The following is a 25,352-nucleotide window of genomic DNA, read 5'->3' on the forward strand; positions in this document are numbered from 1 at the left end:
AGGGATTATGGATGGGAAATTTGGAATTCCGCTGGAAAAAGAAGCTATACTGGATAGGGACAGAAATTTAGCCTTGTAACAGGACATATATGGACCTCTCAAAGAGTTGCTGCAAAGGTTCTTAACATGCAGAGAATGTTGCACTCTCTCTACGCAAGGCTTCAGATTTAAAATTCCCATTCTGATTGGACATGGCTGGGAACTTATGCATCCCACACTGGCTAACGTATGCCATGCTATTCATGCTTTGGCAATGGTTTAAACTGCCAGTAGGAAGAAGACCAAGGGATTACCATATTTTTATACCCCAGTCAACCATTTGGCTTTATTTTAAATATGAAATGTATAGTCAATATGAATATAAACTTCATGACTTGAAAACTTGATGTTCGAAGTATAATTAAGTATAAGTCGCTCGGGCAAAGTTGACCTTAGATGGATTTGGCTATCTTTTTTAGGTCCTTTTTGGTTATATAGCTCTTTTACTGTTTCAGTTCTTATACATCCTTGGCTTTTAAATATTTGGCTTTGAGCGTTCCTGATGAAGGTAAATCCAGAAAAGCGCTTCAGACGCATGAAATTTATAACGTGTTAATTTCATTTTTAATTGAGATTTGATTAAAAGAATATGTTATGTATACATCAAATATGTTAGTTGAAACAATTTTACTCAGAAAAATCAGCACATTACAATATAATGCACATGCAATAATTGTCTAGGATTCAGAAACAAGCATAAATGTTAACCAGACAGCAACCCACAAATGCAAAAAAGGTGAACATACTTAACATAAGTAACCATGGTAACTAACCACATGTTGATGATACTTTCTTGGTTCTCTATAGATGATCGTCTTCAGTGGTCGTATCGATGTCAAAAGTTGCAACATATTTTCACCAGACATTTTTCTTCTCCTACTATTGGCTATGATGCCCTATATTCTTCTAGTACACTTGATATTTTGTGTAAGTAAAACAGAAATTGCGTCCCTTGTCTTGAAAGTAATGGTAACAACGCTTATTGAAAAGATTCTTTCTTTTGCATAGATGCATGTTTGGTGTAGTCCTGAATGAATTCTGTTCTTGGTTTTCAGCAAGTGTGTTGAATATATTATAATACTAATTTAATATTGATGTAAATAAACATAAACAGGTTATAATTGAATTCAGAAATATTACAAAATATTAGTTTGTTAATAATTGCTAATTATCATTCGCTATTACTGTTTCCACAGTAACATGTGAAAGGCTGTTAAATATATTAAAGTTGATTTGAATATGCATATCTGAAATGTATTGTAGTTAATCACATTTATGTACCATATTAATTTGTTCTAATGGAACATGTAGGGTGTATTTATCAGTTATTTCAGAATATCCCCTTCAGCATGATGATAATATGAATTGCATTTTGTTAGATTGTTGATAACTTAATTTTCCATATTTAAAAGCTTTTAGATTTGTAAGAAGTAAGTTATATAATAGTAAATGTTCATGGGAATTGGCTTTGTAAGCTGCTTAGTGCTGTTCCAGAAAAATATACTTGGGACTCTGAAGGCACCTCCTCAATAGACATGCCATTCAGAGAATTTTGACCACACAGTCAAATACTAAAATATGTTTGACCAAAGAAATTTGCCTTAAAAAGTTTTTGAAAGTGCCCTTATACAAAGTACAAGAGGCATTTGATATTAAGTATGGCACAGGACTTCATTATTGAAGGATGCAGCTAGGTGATTGGGTTCACCAACAGATCCTTAAGTCCATCCTCCATACAGTAAAAGCTTATATCTGGTTCTTGTGTGTCAGATGACAATGACAGGTCAATGATTTTCCTGTATGCTCTTGTTTCCTCCTTAAATGGCGCTGACCACCTTCAAGTTGTTCAAATTCATAGAATGAGACTTCTTACTTGCAATCATTCCACATCATCTCATTTTAATATTAAACGTTACAGCTGATCTAATTGAGAGTGTACTTAATGCATAGAATTTAAGTTTGCTTGTTTGTAAGGGGAACCATGAAATCTGTATTGTCCTTTTTATGCAACCGCATATTCCGATTATTGAAGAAGCTAATTTGACCCGTTGTTTTTCTATATTTCCAATTACTTAAAAAGAATTCATGGTTCACTGAACAAACAAAAAAAACTGAATTTTATGTACTAAGTACACTTTCAGATAGTTCAGTTGTAAATCATTACGTCAGGTAAAAATTATATTGGTTTTATGGCAATAATTTGTTGGTTTGGTCTGCTTTGTTATGTGAGGTAGTTGCTACATGCATAAGCAAAAGATCAGGCCAGAAAAAAAATTCAATTGTTTGATGTTGCCTACCTAACCATCTCAAAAACAGCCTACCCGAAAAAATTTATGACACAAATTTGTTTCAATTTTTTTTTTTATAGATTTTTCCTGCTCTTAACGTCCTTTTCTTGTCTAATACATGTTACTCTAACTAAGTTATTGGTAAAAAAAAAAATCTCTACCTACCTACCTTACCCTACAGTGCATGGCCATGGGTAGTCAACATCAAACAAAGAATTTTTTAAAGGTGGCCTCAGGTATGGTAGTTATAAGAGGGTGCATAAGTTAACACTGGCCTGCATTTCGAGAGAAAAAACCCATTGTGCCTGAATAAAAAGTTTTGGGAACCATGTATTGCTGTACAAGAATGTAGACTTGCTTTTTAAAAAATAAAATATTTTAAACATTGTCAGATATATAATCATTAAAAAATTGTCTGCTCTGTAGAAAATCCATACTAACACAATGAATGCCAAAAATATACATGCATGGAACATTTATTATGATTGATAAATGAAATACATTTTTTTGTCCACTTTTTAATCCTTTTTTTAAATATTTTTTTTACAATATTCATGATAGTCAGTTTAATTTACTTTGAAGATGATTAATTTAAATTTTGATAAGAATTATGACCTTGTGTTATCAAATAGTGAAATAAAAGTAGGAAGGCTAATATATACAAATGAGGACTAACCCATGGAGATATGTTTTTGCATAACATGCATAAAGAATAAACTTTTCTTTGAGATATTTTGTATCAATGTTCATTGGGTTTGTGAATAAACACCTTTATTAACATTCCTAAAATTTATTTTTCTTGGAAAAATATGCTTTTTTTTACGAAAAATTAAAAGTAAAACATTTTTGAACTAAAGATAGTTTTATGGGGTAATTATATTTCTAATCAATAGACTCAGATGATTCAGAGGTGAGTTCATTAGAGAGAGAAAGAGGGAACCGTGCTATTTACTCTAAGGTCAACAGAAAACCAACACCACATAAAAAGAAAACCAAACAAAGGTCAGAAGGAGGACCAATTATTTCCATGCCTTTTGCCACAGATGAACATGGGAGACATCTTGGTATTCTGAGAGATGCTGATGACAGAGGTAAGAAAACTGTTGCATTGTGGATAGCTTTGTATAATTAGCTTTCTTGATAACATATATAGCTTATATAGAAAAATGATGCATTGTGGACCTTTCCAGTTCTAGTTGAGAATAAGATATATGAAATGGCATGAAATTAGCTTTGTATTATAATCTTTCTATTCTGATTGTCATTGATAGTTATTCACCAATACATACAGATATGCAAATTTTTTTGGCTTTTTTTTCTTGGTAAACATTTGACTGGATGATTTTTAGTGAACTATTTGATCAAATGTCATTGTATTCTCTTCATTTCAGACCGAAGTAATTCTCCATCAGAAGGAAGCGAAGGCACAGGAGATGATACCATAGCCATTCTCAAGAAGCAACGTAAACGGCGGTCTATGAAAAAGGGGAGATCACCTGGTAGTAGTGAGGGTAGCCGCGGAGCATTTAGTCCTCAATATTCTGATGACAACTTCCCTGGATCCCCGCATGGTATATTTATATATATTTCATTTCAAAAGTAAAAAACATATAGATCACCCCTCAAATCTTCATGTTATTAATTTTTCAAAGTAAACAAAGGTTTCACGAAAGCTTTAAATGCAACAGGATCATTAGACTCTTTCATATAATTTACATATAAAAGTAAGGAGATGTGGTATGATTGTAAATGAGACAACTATCCACCAAAATTTGAAGTGGATGTAAGCAATTAAAGGCAACCGTACGGCCTTCAATAATGAGAAAAACCCATACCGTATAGTCGGCTATAAAAGGCCCCGATAAAAAAATATGAAACAATTCAATTGAGAAATCTAACGGCCTAATTTAATTTATAACAAAACAATTTATGAAAACAAATATGACAGATATGAACCTACGACAACCAGTGAACTACAGGCTCCTGACTTGGGACAGACACATACAGAATGTGGTGGGGTTAAACATGTTTGTGAGGGCTCAACGCTCAAGCCTCAATGTTAGTTTGTGATTAGGTTAGTTTGTGGGGAACCACTAATAGACTGTAGTCATTAATATTTGGTATTGAGTTGTATAAGCATTAGCACATCTCATTCCCTTGGAGATTATATGACCCTTCCCCTTCAGTCATGGTAAATTGACTGAAAGATTTGCATAGTTTACAAATTAGAGTGGCCATTTTAATTTCAAAATTTGCATTACACTTTCATACAGGGAAGACATATCTCTCTGCCCACAGTTTAGTGTTAAAAAATCAAAAAAATTTGAGAAATGACCTTTTTCAATTGTGTAGAAATTCCAATAATGTATATGTTTTCATTATTATAGTTTTGCACCATTTTTTTTAGGCTTTTCAACCTCTGGCCTTTGTCAGTTTCTCTATTATGCTTCTAACCATTAACATAATACACATAGTTAATTTTCACAACAATTTTTTTAACCTTTTTAAATAAATGTTTCTGAGCATCAGTAGCTTGACATTATAATGTGTATTGGATTAGAATACTTCCTCTTTATTATTCATAAATGAAGAATAATCTTATTACAGGTTATCCAGAAGAAGAAAATCCCTATGATACAATAGAAAACTATGGCACTTTCCCAGGGGTAAGTACAACTAAGCTTACTGAAAACTTTTTCTAAATTGCTGGCTTTCAATATTTAGCTTTACCGATAAAATCATTGATCCATGAAACATAAACAAACTGCACATTTAATGTGAAAGTACAAATTACACTGTCAAAGAATGTACAGAAAAAATAAATTTGCCTTAATTTTATTAGAAGAGATTACCCATTTTCATGATTTTAGCACCTGCAGAAATGCTGCAGCCAATTTTCACATCTGAAGAAATGACAAAAATCATCCAACTTACTCAGGTGTCAAAACTCAAGTCTCAGATATCTGACATGAAAACGTCAAACATATAAAAGGATTGACTTTTACTAGAGTAACATCAGTACCAAAACTATATGATAGGTTTTTTGTTTTTGCAAAATTTGGAAAATTGAAGAAAACTGGATAGCCCTTGAAATAGCCAAACTTTAAAGGAACCATATCATATATCTAAAACAATTCACAACATTTTTTTGGGGAAAATGTAAGATTGGAGAACATTGCGACAAAGTTTTTAATGTTGATATTGATGTTATCCAGACAGATCTATTTGTAAAAGGGTTTGAATTGCCAACAGAACTAACCCTTCTCGATTGGCCTTTGACGTTGCCATTTTGTTAGTACTGACGGTTTCACAGGTTGACTTTTACATGTTGAATTGAAATTCAGGACACTGTCTATAATTAAAACAAGCAGATTTGATTTGGCTTTTTTTCACAGAAGCGCAATTTTTTTTAGAGTAAAGAGATATCATTCGAAATCAAAAGAACCAGTTGCATGCTCGTCAAATTATCCTCTAAAAATATTTGACGGAAATTTTAATTTTAAACCACTGTTAAAAAAAGGAATGCCCACACTTAATAAAATCTATGTTTTTATTACACCATTTCATCCAGTATGGTTAATAGTATATAAATAACACATAGCTGAGAGGGTGATAGAGCAGATTGTTACCCTGAGAAAACATTGTCAACTGAGGCGAAGCCAAGGTTGACAATGTCTTTTCGAGGGGTAACAATCTGCTCTATCACCCTCTCAGATATGTGTTATTTAATTCATTATACTGAATGTTCTGTTATTACTGTCTATTAAATTTAAAATTCAAAGTAATAAACTATGTCGTCTTGTACATAACAATCATCCGTATTTATTAAAGCGCAAACTTGAGGAAGCGTCTCCATGAAGGGTAATAGAGTATTTGCCATGGGATAGAGTAAATTGTCTCCCTCGTATTAACCAATCAAAATCTGGCATTTTGACATGAAGTATAACAAATTTAAATAGTAGACAAAGTTGAAAAATTCAAATAATGAAATTATTAATCTGTTTTTTGGGTTTTTTTTTAATCAGAGCATGACATCAAGTATGGATGGTGAGCTAGACCTGAATAGTAGCGGAGGCTGGAGAAGAAAGAAAGATTTAGAGAAAGACACACTCCGAAAAATAAAGAAAGAAGAAAAGTTAAGAAGGAAGGAAGAGGTAACTTTCAGTTAAGAGATTAACAAATTAACATACCCTTTCATACAACATATAGATTTTTCTACCTGGGACTTATACTCAGGTGCGACTTATCCCCGAGTTTTTATGGGGTTTTGTGTTGTTCATTGTTTTTCTTTTGGCAATGAGGTCCGTATTTCTTTAATTTATGGCTTTTGATTATTGCCCCTTGGTATCTTTTCTCCCTTTTCTGATACTTAAGTTTAGAACTGGTATTTGATTAGACTATTTTGATGACTAAAAAAAATCATTGCTGTAACTAGCTCACATAAATTTATTAAGTCTCCCAAACGAAGTTTGGGAAGACTTATTGTTTTTGCTCAGTTCTTATTATTATTATTATTCTTCTTCCTCTTCCTCTTCCTCTTCCGCCGCTTTTAAATTTGAACTTGTCCGCACCCGTTCTCCAAAACCGCTTGTCAGATTAACTTAGGGTTTCACAATATGTTAGACTAACATGTCTAGTGGTGCAATCAGGGTTTTGTTTGTGCAATGGGGTTTATAAAGGGGTACTTTGAGGGGCAAAAAGAAAAGAGGGTTTTACTATAGAACCCTATGGGATTTTATTTTTTTAAATTTTCAAATGATTATAAATTGAAAACAGTTTGTGATAGACACAATCTTTTTAATTGAAAATGTTCTAAATGATAAAACCCATTAAATGAAATACAGGGTTAGTCCCCAGGGGTCATCCCCACCCCCTGCCATTTAAGAAAGTTCTAATACCTTGTAAGTGGTCAAGATCCCCACCCCTAAACCATATATATTCTGGTTTGTCATGCTAAGATGGTTTGAATGATATACAGGGTTAGTCCCCAGGGGTCATCCCGACCCCCTGCCATTTGAGAAAGTTCTAATATCTTGAAAATGGTCGAGATCCCCACCCCTAAACCATATATATTCTGGTTTGTCATGCTAACATGGTTTGAATGATATACAGGGTTAGTCCCCAGGGGTCATCCCGACCCCCTGCCATTTGAGAAAGTTCTAATATCTTGTAAATGGTCGAGATCCCCACCCCTAAACCATATATATTCTGGTTTGTCATGATAAAGCACATGAAATGAAATACAGGGTTAGTCCACAGGGGTCACCCCCACCCCATGCCATTTAAGAAAGTTCTAATATCTTGTAAGTGGTCAAGATCCCCACCCCTAAACCATATATATTCTGGTTTGTCATGCTAAGATGGTTTGAATGATATACAGGGTTAGTCCCCAGGGGTCATCCCGACCCCCTGCCATTTGAGAAAGTTCTAATATCTTGTAAATGGTCGAGATCCCCACCCCTAAACCATATATATTCTGGTTTGTCATGCTAAGATGGTTTGAATGATATACAGGGTTAGTCCCCAGGGGTCATCCCGACCCCCTGCCATTTGAGAAAGTTCTAATATCTTATAAATGGTCGAGATTCCCACCCCTAAACCATATATATTCTGGTTTGACATGATAAAGCACATCAAATGAAATACAGGGTTAGTCCTCAGGGGTCACCCCCACCCCCTGCCATTTAAGAAAGTTCTAATGTAAGTGGTTAAGATCCCCACCCCTAAGCCATATATATTCTGGTTTGTCATGCTATGATGGTTTGAATGATAAACAGGGTTAGTCCCCAGGGGTCATCCAGACCCCCTGCCATTTGAGAAAGTTCTAATATCTTGTAAATGGTCGAGATCCCCACCCCTAAACCATATATATATTCTGGTTTGTCATGATAAAGCACATCAAATGAAATACAGGGTAAGTCCCCAGGGGTCACCCCCACCCCCTGCCATTTAAGAAAGTTCTAATATCTTGTAAGTGGTCAAGATCCCCACCCCTAAACCATATATATTCTGGTTTGTCATGCGAAGATGGTTTGAATGATATACAGGGTTAGTCCTCAGGGGTCTCCCCCAGCCCCTTCTATTTAAGAAAGTTCTAATATCTTGTAAGTGGTCAAGATCCCCACCCCTAAACCATAAATATTCTGGTTTGTCATACCAAGATGGTTTGAATGATATACAGGGTTAGTCCCCAGGGGTCATCACGACCTCCTGCCATTTGAGAAAGTTCTAATATCTTGTAAATGGTCGAGATCCCCACCCCTAAACCATATATATTCCTGTTCATCATGTCTCGAACATTTGAATGACGTATACGGTCAGTCCCCACTGGGTTCCCCCCACCCCCAATGTTCTAGTATCTTGTAAATGGTCGAGATCCCCACCCCTAAACCACATATATTCTGGTTTGTCATGCCAAGATGATTTGAATGATATACAGGGTTAGTCCCCAGGCATCACTAATGCATTAACTTTACTGGACCAAACCAATTTTCACTGGACTTTGTCCAATGTCAGGCGACACTGGGAATTACGAATTATGGGAGCTTCGTTTGGGAGACTTCGTAACAGCATCCTGTTACAATCATTTCTTGTTAGAATAGAGTTTTGATAGTTGGGTTTTAAGCCCCAAAACATTGGCATATTGAAATTGCGATGGTTTAGTATGAAAGAAAAAATACCCAAAATACAGTGATTTTCGTTTTTATTATTCATGGGATTCCAACTTTTCGCCAAATCATAGGTACTACAGATGAACCACAGATTTAAATGTTCAACTAGGTACAAATTTTCAATAAGCTTGTATGCAGACTTTTGTAAAACTGTGTAATCAAATATTCACAAAAATACAATTTTTGCTTCAAAACACGAAAATTGGTACCCAAGAAAATAAATGAATCCGGGGTTTATAGAAATCAGTTTGTTCTCAGTAGTATCCATGGGTAAATGGAAGCTTTAATTCTAGTGGCAAGTATAGCATGCATACATATTATGTGGTACTGTATAGAGTTTTTTGCTTGATTTCTAGTGCAAAATTAGTCCAGGAGGTTTTATTTTTGGACTTTTCTTGCCTCTATTAAGTCTAACCTCCCTTACAGATCAATTTTGTGTGATGGGATGTTTTTCGGGATTTTATCCCAATTAACAAATTAATATAAATAAACTTCTTGAAAAATTAGCTTCTTACTTTGTTAAGTTAAAGGGCCAAACAAAGTAAGCGGTACATGCTCATTTACCCTGAATTGTACTAGACCAGCACACTTAGTCAGATATTTAAAGTGCTTACAAAGTAACAATAAAAGATAAGACATGTCACCCTATCTAGGCTCATAATTCTGACTCAGGAGTTGACAAGTCTATGCACTAATTCTTGAGTTAAATTACTGGATACTTGGTGGAGAAACAGCAAATGCCAAGTTAAAGTTTATAGTTTGATCTGGCCTTGAATCAAACCAACAACCTTCAGCAACCACTACCACAAGACCACTGAAGGAATTAAAAGTAAGGGGGATGTCAGAGCCCAGTCCATATAGAAAACATTGAAATCACCAACTTAGACTTATGGTGGTAAGTTTGTGTCTCGAAATCATAATAGATCAATTTTCGTGAATAAGATTTACATATTCGTGGAGTAAAAGGATTCAGAAATTGAATGATGTATACTTCGTCTACTTGAAAATGGATCTATCACAATTTTGAGATAGAAACTTGCTGCCCCAATGGGTCGGCAACTTCTATGTTTCATATATGGAATGCACTCTGACGTCCCATGGCCCTACTAAGTCCTAGACGTCAGTGCATTATTGGACAAGGCACTTTGAAGCAAAATTTCTGTGGCTAATTTTATACATTGACAAAGATGGTACAAATCAATTTTGATTGAGAGAGAAAGAAAATAAATGTAAAAACGTAAGATTTTGACATAAACACATGATGTTTACAAATTTTTAAATCTTCTAAAAAGGAGAGACAAAAAGAAGAGTCATCTTTTCATTGATTTATTTGTTATGATCAAGCAGAGATATAAACTGCTGAGAAATAAGAGTAATGGCGACCATATACCAGTTCAGAATAATAGCCATTCACAGATACTCTATCTCCTTTCTTAAGTTCTAGCACAGGATTGGCAGTTTCAGTCGCACCATGGATCTTTGGGGCATACAGGTTCATGAGTTTTCTTCCATTCTTACTGATGTAACTATGCACCTGAATTCCACCATTTGACATTATTGTTGCAGAGAACTGATAAAGTCCTTTCTTAGTTGCTGTAAATATACCTGTGTTAGCCTCCACCACGGTTCAAAAGGACTGAGTTAAATTTAATTGCAGCATCTTTAGTAAGACTAAAATGGTGGCTCAGTGTTGATGTAAAAGCGGGTCCTCCTTGGTTAATAATTCCTCCTATAAAGATAAAATTGTTTCGAATTTAAGAATGTTCGCTCCTCTTGTTTTTGAATTTTTGCCAGATATTCGAAATCCTCTGGTTTTGTCCATGTAGTGCCATTAAAACATTTTGCCCGCAAACCCCTAATTTTCTTTTCATATTTTAATTACATATAGTTTTAAAAGCCATATTTGAAAATCGTATAAAACTCTTGTTATTCTTTCATAGTTTTTGAAAGAAAAAGGTGCCAATGTTAAATGTATGAAAAATCTAGAGAGATTCATTTCCTGCCAAATTTTCAATGACTTATATCTTGAAAACAAGCACACGGACTCTTATGTTTTTTTAGCTTTACAAGTTCCTTTATTTATATACTATCAATTTATAATAGTCTTTTAAAAAGCTTGTTATTTTGAAACAGAGCAGCGAAAACATCCTTAAGTGTTAAAAAAGTTCATCAGATACCAGGCTTGTAGTTTTGTATGCCAGACATGCACATCGTCTACATGAGACTCATCAATGACACTAGAATCAAGAAAGTTAAAAGGCCAAATAAAGTAGGAAGTTAAAGGGGCATTAGCTGTCAAATTCATGTTCACGGATTTGACTCAAATTCTTATGCATAGACTCGATAGTATATGTCAGCATTTCATGTGTATTTTAGTCTAGACGCAATCTAATTAACCATTGAGGTGACCTCCGAAGACTGCAAACGGTCATATAACCTGATACAAACATAAACATAGAGATATAAATAGATTGTAAACTCATGCAATTGGATTTTTCTAGGTCTGTTTGATTTCATATTATAGGTTAAAAAATATGTTAATAATTGTTTTTACTTGTATAAGAACGAGTTTTTCTAGATCAAACCAGTCAACTAAATCATTTACCCTTGTTTCACTTTCAATGTTTGCATTCTTTTCCGTTTAATATCTGAACACGCCTAGTCATGCTTAACCCATTTCTAACTATAGGGATCAATTAAAGTTAACATGAATACAGATTCAATGATGTTGAATTATTCACTTGCAAGTGAATAATTCATTAGCGATCTTTCTTTGCTTAATTTGACAAAACTGAACCAATCTGGCTGTAAGAAGCGAATTATTTTTCACTTTCACTAATGATTGAACAAAAAAAATCATATTTAATTTTTTTTTTTATATTTTGTCAAATACAGCTTAAGTAATGTGATCATGGGGTAAAATCCGTAGTATTTCCAACAATTCAAAATGTATTCCATTTTGCCTTGGCTAATTGAATAAGATGAATGCTTTAGATATTTATATGATATTAGATAATTTTTTTTTTTTAATAAAAAAAAATCATGAACTTAATTAAAATTGAATTTGCTAACACTTCAAAAGTCACAAGGATCTCAGTCATGAAAAAAAAAACCCACTTACCCAAAGGTCAAAGTTGCCCTTGAATAACGTAAAGAAAGCTTGGAAATCCCCAAAAGCACTACTTTCATGAGATAGCAGAAGTAGAAAATATAGATAATAATAGTCATGGACAAAAGAAAAACACCAATCAAAACAATAAAAAATTTGTAAGGGGTTCTGCGGAACCCTGTGTCTCGCCTACGATTGCTGCTGTCAGTGTAAAAGTGTAATGTTGACTTAAAATGTGAGTCCATTTATCAGTAAAATACAGAATGTTAAAAAAGAATCAAACTTTCTCTTTAGATGCTATTTCTTGGTCTTGAAGATTAGCTTCTGTTCAAGTTTCATAATTATCCATGAAGGTTAACAAACTTATCATGTCAAAAAAATTTAATCCCAGACTGTCAGTAAATGTTAGCTGTAAAAAAAATCACTCTATCAGAAAAATACTAAAAATGAAATATATTTTCAAAAGTGTGCTTCAGGCATTATCTCTTAATCTATAAAAAAAGTTTCATAAAATTCTATGAAGGTTTGACAAAGTATTTGATGTGTAACTAACTTTAACCCCAGACTGTATCTATTTGTTTAATGTAAAAAAAAAACTTAGTCCATTTATCAGTAAAATACGGAAAAATGGAAATAAAATATTTTCAAAATTTTGCTCTGGATACTGTATTTTGGTTCTAAACAAGCTTCTGTCCAAATTTCATGAAATTCCATAAAGATTTAAAAAAGTTATTGATGACTGAAAAACTTTAACCATAGACTGAACCTAAATGTTGATGCCACCGACGGAATCTAGGATCGCTATGTCTCACTTTTGGGAATTAATTTTGCAGGCTCGACAAAAAGATATCTATCAGAATTTAAAATATAAACATGTATTATTGATAGAAGCATGAAATAAACAGCAAAGTAAGATGATAGGTAAATCCCAAATGTTTCACATAGATAAGGTCTGTGTTTTCACAACTTTGTTTCATACTTTTGGAAATTTTCATTGCAAGTTTTATTTAGGAAAGCCATACATCTTCCCTCTCCCCACCCCCCTCAAAACACACAAAAAAAATATCTAAATTATTACATTCTAGTTGATCTGAGTCACCTTGTTTTTAGTTGCAAATTATTAGTGTGAGCCTCAAACCCCACTTTACATGTAGTTTGTGATATGATGATGATGACGACGACCACTTTACATGTAGTTTGTGATATGATGATGATGACGACGACCACTTTACATGTAGTTTGTGATATGATGATGATGACGATGACCACTTTACATGTAGTTTGTGATATGATGATGATGACGACGACCACTTTACATGTAGTTTGTGATATTATGATGATGACGACGACCACTTTACATGTAGTTTGTGATATGATGATGATGACGATCACTTTACATGTAGTTTGTGATATGATGATGATGACGACGACCACTTTACATGTAGTTTGTGATATGATGATGATGACGACAACCACTTTACATGTAGTTTGTGATATGATGATGATGACGACGACCACTTTACATGTAGTTTGTGATATGATGATGATGATGACGACCACTTTACATGTAGTTTGTGATATGATGATGATGACGACCACTTTACATGTAGTTTGTGATATGATGATGATGACGATGACCACTTTACATGTAGTTTGTGATATGATGATGATGACGACGACCACTTTACATGTAGTTTGTGATATTATGATGATGACGACGACCACTTTACATGTAGTTTGTGATATGATGATGATGATGATGACGACCACTTTACATGTAGTTTGTGATATGATGATGATGACGACGACCACTTTACATGTAGTTTGTGATATGATGATGATGACGACGACCACTTTACATGTAGTTTGTGATATGATGATGATGACGACGACCACTTTACATGTAGTTTGTGATATGATGATGATGATGACGACCACTTTACATGTAGTTTGTGATATGATGATGATGACGACCACTTTACATGTAGTTTGTGATATGATGATGATGACGATGACCACTTTACATGTAGTTTGTGATATGATGATGATGACGACGACCACTTTACATGTAGTTTGTGATATTATGATGATGACGACGACCACTTTACATGTAGTTTGTGATATGATGATGATGACGACGACCACTTTACATATAGTTTGTGATATGATGATGATGACGACGACCACTTTACATGTAGTTTGTGATATGATGATGATGACGACCACTTTACATGTAGTTTGTGATATGATGATGATGACGATGACCACTTTACATGTAGTTTGTGATATGATGATGATGACGACGACCACTTTACATGTAGTTTGTGATATGATGATGATGACGACGACCACTTTACATGTAGTTTGTGATATGATGATGATGATGACGACCACTTTACATGTAGTTTGTGATATGATGATGATGACGATGACCACTTTACATGTAGTTTGTGATATGATGATGATGACGATGACCACTTTACATGTAGTTTGTGATATGATGATGATGACGACGACCACTTTACATGTAGTTTGTGATATGATGATGATGATGACAACCACATGACGATGATGATGATGACGACGACCACGACGACGACAACGACGACGATGATGGATGGCTGTTTAACGTCCTACAACTAATTAAATGCATATTCAGCAGGAGAAAATGTTAATGAAATATGAATATTAACCCAGCCTTGTACTAGACAGACACACTGAGTCAGATTTTATTGTGTTAGTTCACAAGGCAACAGTCCCAAGGAAGATATATCACCGTACTCAGACACATTATTCTGACTTCAGGCCGTCCAATATTTGCTGTTACCAAATGATGTGTGCCTAATGGAGAAGCAGCAAATGCCAATTTTAAAGTCTTTGGTTTGACCTCGCTGAGGTCAATCCCATGACATCTGGCAATCGAGGCGAACATGCTCCAACAAGACCGCCGAGGTGGTGTATAATGGACAGAAGTAATTGGCTTAGATTTCATGGAGATGACCTTGACCTCTAGGCTTATGATTCTACTTGTGATATTTAAAAAAAGAAAATACTTTAATACCCCTCGTTCTTAAAAAGTTAGTTATATTTTTCCTGAAATACTAATTTTTCATGGATTTCCTAGGTATAGATGAGCCATTATTTCAATGTTTGACGAGCTACAAATTTCTTATATATATGCTAGTAAAACAATGAAATAAAACAGCCATGAAAATATAGTTTTTCCTCAATCCATGAAAATTGGTTCAAACAATAAATGAATTCAAAGTATTAATTATTATATTGAAATTAACTATTTACCTGATATAAGACATTTAGATTTGATGGCAACCATCATATCCAGTAGGTTGTTAAATATCTTGTTTTCTGAAAGAGAAATTAATTGATTAAACTTTAATTTTTTCCTGTAATTAGCAATTAATTGATAAGTGATCCCTACTTTAATTTGTCCTACAGAACATTGTTATCTAAAGGATGCTTTACTGTGTATATAAAAGTATATAAGATTTTAAAGTTATTTTCGTATCAAAAGAGGCATCAATCATTTTCTTTATCTAAACATGTAAATAAATTGAACATTTTTATTTCACTGAAAAAGATATTGCAAAATTATGATAAAATATCAGGCAATGAATGGGTATTAAAGATGTTTATTTTTGCAATAGTTTGCTAGCGAATCCTTCATAATATGATTCTTTTACCAATACGCAATAGATAGATTTTGAATGATACAACTTGAGCAAGAGTTTCTTCCCTTTTTAGCTCACCGGAGCCCGAAGGAGCCCCATGTGAGCTTATGCCATCACTTGGCGTCTGTCGTCGTCATAAACTATTTAAAAAATCTTCTCCTCTGAAACTACTGGGCCAAATACCTTCAAACTTTAACTAAATGTTCCTTAGGGTATCTAGTTTATAAATTGTATCCAAAGTTTTGATCCATCGACAAACATGGCCACCATGGCTAAAAATAGAACATAGGGGTCAAATGCAGTTTTTGGCTTATATCTTAAAAACTAAAGCTTTTAGAGCAAATCTGACATGGGGTTAAATTGTTCAATTGGTCAAGATCTATCAACCCTGAAATTTTCAGACGAATCAAACAACCCATTGTAGGGTTGCTGCCACTAAATTGGTAGTTTTAAGGAAATTTTGCAGTTTTTTGTTATCTTGAATATTATTATAGATAGATATAAACAGTAAACAGCAATAATGTTCAGCAAAGTAAGATCTGCAAAAAAGTTAATAAGACCATAATTGTCAATTGACCCCTTAAGGAGTTATTGCCCTTTAAAGACAATTTTACACAATTTGTTCATCAAGTTTGCTAACATTTAAAAATCTTCTCCTCTGAAATCAAGTTTGCTAACATTTAAAAATCTTCTCCTCTGAAATACAGGTGAGCGATTCAGGCTCTTGAGAGCCTCTTGTGTTTCAATGTTGGAGGTCTATGTGCACAAATTCCTTCATAAATCAGCCAAATTTAACTTGTTAAATTGACTGCTAAACTTTAGAAAGAGTTGTTTTCTGTACAGTTTTAATTTCTTTGAGCCTTGCTCAATTCATTACTTAGGGATCTAATAAGGATCTCTTGTCAGACGAGGTTGTACCGCATGTTTCAATTTGATAAGTCAAATAAGAAAATCAACCATTAACCCTGCCTAAATGGCGTCCAGGGGGAAATAAATTATTTCAAATTACAGCATAATCCTCAAACATTCTGTTCACATTTTGCTATATCTTATTACAGTTAGATGTAGAAATCAATATTGCTCAGGTGAAACAGCCTTTTTTCCCGTGTGATTTTAAGGATGTTGCAAAATAACAAGACTGTTATAAATTGATAGAATATTAATAAAGGAAGTTAAAAAGCTTTGTCCTTGTTTTTGAGATATTTATATATAAGCCATTTAAAAATTTGGTGGGAAATTTTTTTTTCTAGAATTTTCATGCATTCAACATGGGCACCTTTTTTCTTTCAAAAACTAAGGGGGAAAAAAATGAATGGCACTACATTGATATACCATCGGATCAATTTTAATTTTACTACAGCAGGGATCTGAATTACCTGTTTTATGATAGCGCACCACCATTGCTGAATTATCCTCTGCCAATGTCAAATGATCCTCGTTATTGTTAAAAAACTGCACTATGTTTGAAAGGTGTATTCAAAATTTGTTTTGTTTCCCTATAATTGGTGCCATTTTTCTTGGCAATTATAATGAATTGCATGTAATTGTGTGACCCGTATTGTATTATAATCCAAAGGGTCCTCCATATTACTGTTTCAAAGCCCTGAGGGATATTAGGCTAATGGTCGCCAATCACTTAAACAGGTAGATCAGTTTTAAACTATTGCTGCCCTCCACAAATCTTTATTTAACTTTAAAGAAAACGGGTATGAAACTTCTTGTGGTTGATGCAGCAAATCGTATAATATTTTTATCCATGGAGATCCCAGCTACAGCTGACACTTTTTTAAACAGTTGAGTTCTCAATAAAATTGAAATGGAATAGAACAGTTACAAGATAATTGGTTAACATTTGTACCGGTATTGAGTTTTGCTGTTAAAATGGACACTTACCAAGTTTTGTGCATGATCTGGCTTCCACACATTCATGCAGGATCAAAGTCAACACCAGGCAGATACCATATACAAATACATGTACATTCATCTTGTTGATAATGATTACTTGGAGCTGTGTGATAGGAACTGTGATGTGAACCAGTTCAGCTAGAACTTGTTCATGTTACATAACATATGCTACGCAGGTTCATAATGATTAAATTGCATGTTCTTTCACATGAACATCTGGTTATGGTGGTTGCAATTTAATACACCAATAAAATAAGTTTTTAGTTACATGTTTTAAAGATAAATAGAGAATATCATATGGCTTTTTCAATATCACATCCGTATCAACCCGAGACACCAATATAATCCCAAGAGCTCTGCTCAAGGGATTATATTGGTTGAGGGTTGATACGGTGTGTGATATTGAAAAAGCCATATCATATACACTTTATTATATACATATACCTCGAGCTCACGTAGATGTTTTTTATGTGACATGACGTCATACAGGTAAGGAGGTTTGAAATGACGTCATACAGATTATAGTTTTGACATGACGTCATAGAGGTTAGGTGTTTGATAAAGCCTTTGCAACAGTGACTGCAATCGATGACGTGACGTCATACAGATTAAAGGTGTGATAAAGCCTTTGCAACCATGCTGATATCGATATCATCACGGGTGGCTGATACAGCACGCTTGCCAATGACTGTATTACACAAACAATTTATCTGTATTTACTACTAAGTATATAATAAGTGAAAATACAGTCCATTGAAAATTAGTTGATTTTTATGCTCATTCTAGACTTTTGAATTACTAAGCTTAGCTTCCTCAAAAATGTAATTTCTCAGAAACTTCATAGGTTCTTAAGAACACTTCTGGTCTTGCGAAATAGGATGACTTATGTTAAATGGCTTTTGGCCTCCAGTTGACCTCCAGTTGCAACCAAAAAGTCCATCATCATTATACATGTTAAAATTTTGAAAAAAGAAATTTTGAAATTGATTGATCTGGAGGACCTAGGTCTTTCCTTGCCTTCAGCTCATTGCCGACGTTGAGACATAAGTATAATGAAAGCTTTATATTTTGTTTTTAACCTCGGTGAATTATTCAATTGCATTAATAAACAGTTGTCCCTTAAGTTTTTATCATTCATTATGTTTGTACACTTTGCATACTATTTTCAAGTTTTAATGATTCAATACATTGTAATTACATTACATGTATGTTTCATTATAATACGTTATTTTGATTGGCTAACAGCAATCTTGCGTCATTCTGAAATTAACCTTCATTTAAAAATGAAATGTAACATTCATGATGACACGAGCTTCCACAATAAAGTGCACAGGTAAATAAAAGAAAAACTTGATAGAAATCGTGTTTTCATGATCCTAGCAAAAAAATGTAATTATAAGTATTGAATGCTTCTTTTAGTAGTTTTATAGGGTTGTAAAAGCGTTGACTATGCACACACTTTTTTTAGAATGAAGCGCTTGTGCGCTTCATACAAAATGTACTTCGGTCAACACTTTTACACCCCAATAAATTTACAAAAAGAAGCATTCAATTCTTAAATAGTTTTCATGGAAAGCTAACTCCAACAAATTAGGTTATAGATAAAAATTAGAAGATGTAGTATGATAGCCTATGAGACAACAACTACTTCAGAAATTAATGCATGGATTTATTATTGCTAATCACTTATGATTACTTGTACAAATTTGAGATCTACTTGATGCCATTGCAAACATTTTGTGAAGGAAAATCACAACAGAAATTAGGAATGCGAATTTTTTTTAGCATTTTTCACAAAAATGAAAACATCGCAATAATTTCTGATATTACAGTATCCGCCCAAGACCAAAGCACAAGAAAGTTAGTTCATATGTTCATTGTGCTGTGAACTTTGAGTTAGCTACAACAAAAAATGATAGCAAGAACAATTGTAGAGCTCATTCTATGACTGAATAACAACATAGCAATCAAATCCTTATATAAGCTGCTGAAGTTGTTACAAAATTTTTCTTGTTGAACTCTGATTGTTGTTATTGAATCAAATTGTTCTACTTCAGCCTTTTTGATATAACAATTTAACAAATTTTTATGAGCTTTATTGAAAATTTTATAAAAATGACATTGTCATGACTACATAGAGGAAAAATGATGTCTATTGTAAAACAAGGAAATACAGCCTTTAAATTGCCAATGAATTTCATAAACAGACAGTGACAGCTATTTGTTTACTTTAAAAATTGATATTCAAGGTTGACTCCTTTTTGATTTATCATTTAAATTTTGAAGATATTAAAGTTTAGTGCTTCAGTTACATGTATATCAATGATGTATTGTATAATAACATTTAAATGTCTAAATAAAACTTGAATCACTTCTTTTATGTGTCGTAATAAAACTTTAAATAGTGCATTTGGAAGTTAAAAACACCATTAAATGTTAAAGTACTTCATTTGGTTGTAATTTTGAAATTTCAAATTATTATGAAAAATATATAAATCTTGAAAATCATATTTCTATACATGTACTTTGGTATTTCTCCTATTTTGTATATTTGAAGTGAAATATGTACAAATATAGAGTCAGTTGGAGTTAATCTTAAAATTATATAACATGTATATCTTGTGTATACTTGTATTTCATTTTCTTATGGAATGGTATCTTGTGGATTTGCTGTCAACTGCAAATTTAAGCATTGTTGAAGCTTTCCCCTGAAATTGATAAAGTTGGACTGATTGACTAATTTTTTTTTAGAAATGTTTCATTTTGTTTGTTGAGCTATGTCAATAATTTTCAGGTGGCTTTAAAGTAAAATGAAAGACAAAACCGGATTAGATATATGAAATTTGAATATAACTAACTGAAATTGACTTTTTCTTTTCAACTTATTTAAATCATTTAATTGTTGACACTTATTTTACATTCTTATAAATATTGTATTGGTTTATTGAGGAAGAAATCTATATTTAGCAGATCATGCCTTAGGTAAACATTTGACAGTATTTCATTTGGAAATGGTGTTTAAAAACCAATCAATGCATAATCTCTGGAAGACTTGATTACTTTCGATTTCTAGATATTAAACGCAGGTAAATTGTTGTCTCAAAATGGAATTAAGAAACTGAAACCCAACATATTATGCACATTTCGCTTTACAAACCCTCTTTAAAAAATGCATTTGATTTCTGTGTCCTCAACATGTGTTTTTTCAAATCGATGTTTTTGTAGAGAATATTACGTTTGATCTTGAAATAGACAGAAAGAATCTGAAATGTTTTCATCTTGAAATTGACAAGCTTCCATATGGACTATTTTTACCTTGAAATAAACATGCAAGGCTTTCATAGAGAAACTTGCTTACCGTAATCCATTTCATATGGAATTAATTGAAATGACAACATTCACGCTGATTAATTTGGCTTTTTTATCTTCATAATTATTATATATGAACATGAATGGAGAAAGGAGATTAAAAATTTACTGTCATTTGGTTATTTGAACAAAGATGAAATCGGTAGAAGTTGGCTTTTGTAATATGAATACCTGCAGTGAAAATTGGATTTAACATGGATGTTGAGATTTATAATATATGATTCAAGAAATGAATGAATATTAGTTTTCCCAGTTCAAAATAATGGCATTTATGATCTGAAATATTTGAACATTTCATTTTATGTTGTTTGGGATTAGAAGTTTTATTTAGATTCTACCTGATTAGGAATATTGTGCATTGAATACTGTTTGTTTACAATCGATATGTTCATTTCCAGGTGACAAATCTATATTTACCTATCATAAATACCTACCTTTGTATGTACAGGTAAACAAAGCTCAGTGGGATTAATGGAATAAATAAATATTGGCTGTTAGTAATCTAACCTGACTGAATATTGCATTTTTATCTAATTTACTATTCGTTAAATTTAGGAATAATGTTTTAGAAAATACTGGAATATTGTGTTGAAGCAATTTATGTTGGAAATCTGAAAAATGAAGCACATAAGGATGTTGAATTTAATTTAGGAATAATGTCTTAGAAAATACTGAAACATTTTGTTGAAGGAATTTATTATATTTGTTTGAGCATATAAGACTTAATTTATGCCTGTATTCCTACATATTTGTGATTATCACCAAAATCAGACATTCTGCTGTTTAAAGTGTAGCTTTTGATCCATTGTGTCGACCCACCCGGCAGTTTTTTGTTTACTTGGAAGAAAGAAGTTTTACTGTGATCTCTTTAACAATATTTCATGTTTTTTTTCTTAAGTAATAAAATTTTAAATTGGAATAAAGATTGATTAGGAGTTTGAACCTTTATAATGATTAGGTTTTTAATTTTGAATTGGACCCTGGATTACGACATATTAATAGCTATTTACATGTTGTACAAAACAATAAATGTATCAGTGCATGGCAATATTTAATTGACGATACTGCTTACCTTTTGTTTTGTGTAACAAAATATAGTTATGTACGATACATACTGGACATTTAAATAGTTGATCTGTTCCTTATATAGTGTTGCCATCCACATAATAACAGATTTAATGTTTATGATGGTTAAATCTGTATCAATGGAGATTTGATGTTTACGATTAAAGAAAACTCGTTGATAATTCTATATCGTTGGATATGACTTGCAAATAGCTCAGTGAAAGTGATTTTACCGTAAATACCAACTAGCATAGTTATAACTGTTGTTTTACGGTGATTATGTTATAAAATTAGTTCTGACAGTTGCATCTTAAATCATAGGAATTTTGTGACAGTCTAATATGTTCTCATAGTGCATTTACCTGAGCAAGCAGATAGTTTTTGTGAAAATGTTGATTCGGAAGGAAATTAAAAAAAACTCAGGATTTATGACATGAATTGCAAAACAGATTAGATATTTACATAATATTTGATCGACGTCTTTGATATGGGCTGCACAGCCTCTGTACATGTAATGCCGTACAGTACAGTACAGGTTCCAAAATCAGCAAGTACTATTCCAAAGTCTGATAGTACAATAAATCATGTTGATTCAGCTAATGGTGATATAGTAATTGAGGAGGTGAGCAGGGTTTTAGTTAGAGCTGGTCAGTTAAGTCATTGACCAATCAGGTTATTTAGTGATTTATTCTTTGTAGCACAAATGACATTAAATAGTCAATTTTGGGTCTATAATGCTCTGATACTTCGTAGTATATTTGGCCTTTTAAGGTTTTTGATTTGAGAATCACTGATGAGTCTTTTGTAGACAAAACTCATTTCTTATGTACAAAATTATTACGCTGGTATCTTTGAAAATTTTTGGGGCCTCAATGGCTAAGGATATTTTTTGGTGCCTTGTACTGTTTAGAATGGATTTAATTTTACAATTACAAGTTTTTCATGAGAAAAAAATTACTGTCTTGTTAATTATTGTAGAAATCACATACAAAAAATTCAAACTTGCAGTTTTCTGTGTTACAAACAAGAAGATTGAGAATTTTATGTTATCCAGTCAGATGCATTAGAAAATAGGTTGTAAATAACTGATTGTTTCTTGGGTGTTATCCTTGCTGTCAGAACATTACTCTGTGTCAATTATTATCAATTGTAGCAGTGAAGTTTTTGAAAGTTGATTCTTCAAAACTGGCTGACAAACTTGAATTTTGAGTGTTCCTCCTCTCAACCTCAACCTCACGTAAATATCCATTTGTTATTAGATTTAAAATTTTTATAATTTCAGGAACGAAAGCAAAAAGAATTGCAGAAGAAGCAGAAGAAATTACATAAAAAAACAGATGGACGGCCAGGGACATCAGAAAGTGGTTGTCGACTGGTAGATTTCCAGATGTCGTCTACAAATCCTTCACTTCCTCAATACGTAGAAACTTGTGTAGAATTTATCAGGGAAGAAGGTAGGTTTCCATGGTGACAGAGTTGTCTTCCTTGTAAAAATCCAGTTATCTCCCTTGTATTTTGCTTATTGCAGTGTTCTATTAGATAAGCAGTTATATTTTTTTTTTAAATTTGCACAAAAAATCAAAAAAAAAGTTAATAGTATTAAAATTTATGTTAAGGTGGAATTTACTTTTTAGAAATTTTAAGGAAATCCAGAAAATTGAATGCTGTTTTGTTTGTAAAAATCAATCAGAATAAATTGTTCTGTATGACAGGTTCAATGAATCCTTTATTTCAAAAATGGAAACATCAAATATTTTGGGGGATTTTGAATTCGAGCAGAAGTAATATTACAAAAAAAAGGAAAGCAATAGTATGTTTTATTCAAGGAACTAAATATACTGTTACACATATCTATGTGCCAGACAATCAGACCTTTAAATCTGAATGTAGTTGGCTGAATTTTCATATATAATATATAAAACAAATCATTTTTCATGTTTAAACCAAGAAGGTAAAAGAAAGTTTTGACGTGAAATATATAATTGTGAATATTAGCTTAATATAAATATTTTGAATCTTGCTTGGGGTAATGGTTTATTACTTTCAATAATAACTTACTAAGGTAGTTGGAGGGTCTAAAATTGTGCCCGCTAGTTTGGATCTGAAAAGGGGGGTCTAAAGTTGTGACTGCTAGTTTGGATCTGAAAAGGGGGGGGTCTAAAGTTGTGACCGCTAGTTTGGATCTGAAAAAGGGGGTCTAAAATTGTGACTGCTAGTTTGGATCTGAAAACTTCTTGTATTGTGCATTTTTTTACTCGGAAAATGTCGAAATTGTATAATTAAAAATCAGTTTTAAGATTAATTTTTCACAATAAAAAATAATTTGAATCATTTGTTTTTCTTTTTTTGAATACACATTTCCTAATGAAATGAAAGGGAAAAAAAACATGCAATTGTCCATATGGTTGGTTCATTAGTAAAAAAGAAATATATATAGTAAAAATACTATTATCTTGAATGGATAATTTATTTACTTTTTGTAAATTTCTTGTGTTTATGATATGTAAAATATTGTCCATCAATATATTAGTATTAAATTAAAAGTAAAATATACATTTGATTTATAAATAATTATTTTCCAAGTTTTCAGGGTTTTCAAATGGACTAATTGCATTTCTACTGAAATATTCAACTTTCAATATAAAACAAGTTATTTTTGTGAATTTCCAATGTAATCCTATGAATTATTTAATTTATTTTAAGTTGTTGTCAAGATACAAAAAATTAAAATTTATGAGAAAAAAAAAATTGAAAAATTTGATTAATGAAGGGAAGTAACTCTGAATATTTATTTTGTTTAAAAATAACCTACTTTATGTTACAAGAAAAGGATAACAGGGACCCTCATTTGATTGGGAAAATTTCGTAAAAAACTATCCTTTTAAGTTTAATTTGAAAATTATAATTGTGCTTTTCTTCTTTTTTTTTTAATTCAAAGGAATTCTTAGCAACCAATATATTGAAAACAAGGTCATTCACCATAAATATTTTCAAAATAGCATCATTTAAATTACACTTCGACAAAGTATAAAATAGTCAATTGTTAAGGTTAGGAGTCCCCAGCTACCTTAACTGCAATTTTAATAATAGTATGAGGTATAGCTAATAAATGTTTTCGTCTTTATAAAGTAATATGGATAATAGAGGTCACAGGTCATTGGGATTCATACTCAAGTGTGTTCCTACACAAGCTATTCACACCTTTATTATGAGTATT

At 32.5% G+C, this 25,352-nt stretch overlaps 1 protein-coding gene and 1 long non-coding RNA gene across 8 annotated transcripts in view; one reads left to right on the forward strand and one right to left on the reverse strand.

Moving 5' to 3' along the window:
* The window catches only part of LOC127704151 (rho GTPase-activating protein 190-like), a 253,363-nt gene that overhangs the window by 204,032 nt on the left and 23,979 nt on the right, over positions 1–25,352 (forward strand). For 5 of the 7 annotated variants that reach the window (XM_052208042.1, XM_052208041.1, XM_052208043.1 and 2 more), the window contains 6 exons: positions 847–966; positions 3,221–3,418; positions 3,719–3,898; positions 4,935–4,993; positions 6,353–6,481; positions 23,418–23,589. In XM_052208042.1, the coding sequence (XP_052064002.1) occupies positions 847–966; positions 3,221–3,418; positions 3,719–3,898; positions 4,935–4,993; positions 6,353–6,481; positions 23,418–23,589 (858 nt within the window). The remainder of the gene's footprint in view (positions 1–846; positions 967–3,220; positions 3,419–3,718; positions 3,899–4,934; positions 4,994–6,352; positions 6,482–23,417; positions 23,590–25,352) is intronic. The other 2 variants (XM_052208047.1, XM_052208048.1) reach the window with 2 other exon arrangements.
* On the reverse strand, positions 10,610–17,856 carry LOC127704164 (uncharacterized). The gene is made up of 3 exons (XR_007983164.1): positions 17,690–17,856; positions 15,408–15,473; positions 10,610–10,727 (listed from the first exon to the last, which is right to left on the reverse strand). It is a non-coding gene; the product is annotated as an uncharacterized LOC127704164 (long non-coding RNA).

This window comes from Mytilus californianus, unplaced genomic scaffold, assembly GCF_021869535.1.
Source record: "Mytilus californianus isolate M0D057914Y unplaced genomic scaffold, xbMytCali1.0.p SCAF_6, whole genome shotgun sequence".
In the NCBI taxonomy this organism is placed as follows: domain Eukaryota; kingdom Metazoa; phylum Mollusca; class Bivalvia; order Mytilida; family Mytilidae; genus Mytilus; species Mytilus californianus.